At 62.9% G+C, this 299-nt stretch overlaps 1 protein-coding gene across 1 annotated transcript in view; it reads right to left on the bottom strand.

Moving 5' to 3' along the window:
* Positions 1–19: 19 nt before the first annotated feature.
* LOC103780257 (CLK4-associating serine/arginine rich protein-like) overlaps positions 20–299 on the bottom strand; it is a gene marked incomplete at both ends in the record, with an annotated part of 964 nt that continues 684 nt past the window's right edge. Inside the window, one exon of the mRNA XM_008947916.1 lies at positions 20–152. Within this exon, the coding sequence (XP_008946164.1) occupies positions 20–152 (133 nt within the window). The remainder of the gene's footprint in view (positions 153–299) is intronic.

The raw sequence follows: 299 nt of genomic DNA, 5'->3' as shown, positions 1-299 counted from the left end.
TACCGATGTCGGGGATGACTTCATCTTCATCCGTGTTGCTGTCTTCCTCAGAGTCCTCCTCCTCCCCCCCTCGCTTCTCCAGGGAGTTCTCGAGCTCGGCCACGGTGCTGTCCTCGTACGTGTAGCCGATCGAGGCCTTCTTCTCTGCCAGCCTGCCCACAGACATGCTCAGCCCACGGCCCAGCGGGGCTGGGATTTTCCTCAGGAAGAAACCAGCCCTTCCTCCACCTCCCTCCTCAGCCCCCAGAACGTTGCCCAGCCCTGGGGAGGCCTCGTGACACGGGGGACAACGTCAGGGT

This window comes from Merops nubicus, unplaced genomic scaffold (assembly GCF_000691845.1).
Source record: "Merops nubicus isolate BGI_N331 unplaced genomic scaffold, ASM69184v1 scaffold42839, whole genome shotgun sequence".
Lineage (NCBI taxonomy): Eukaryota > Metazoa > Chordata > Aves > Coraciiformes > Meropidae > Merops > Merops nubicus.
This window is presented reverse-complemented; position numbering and strand designations above follow the sequence as displayed.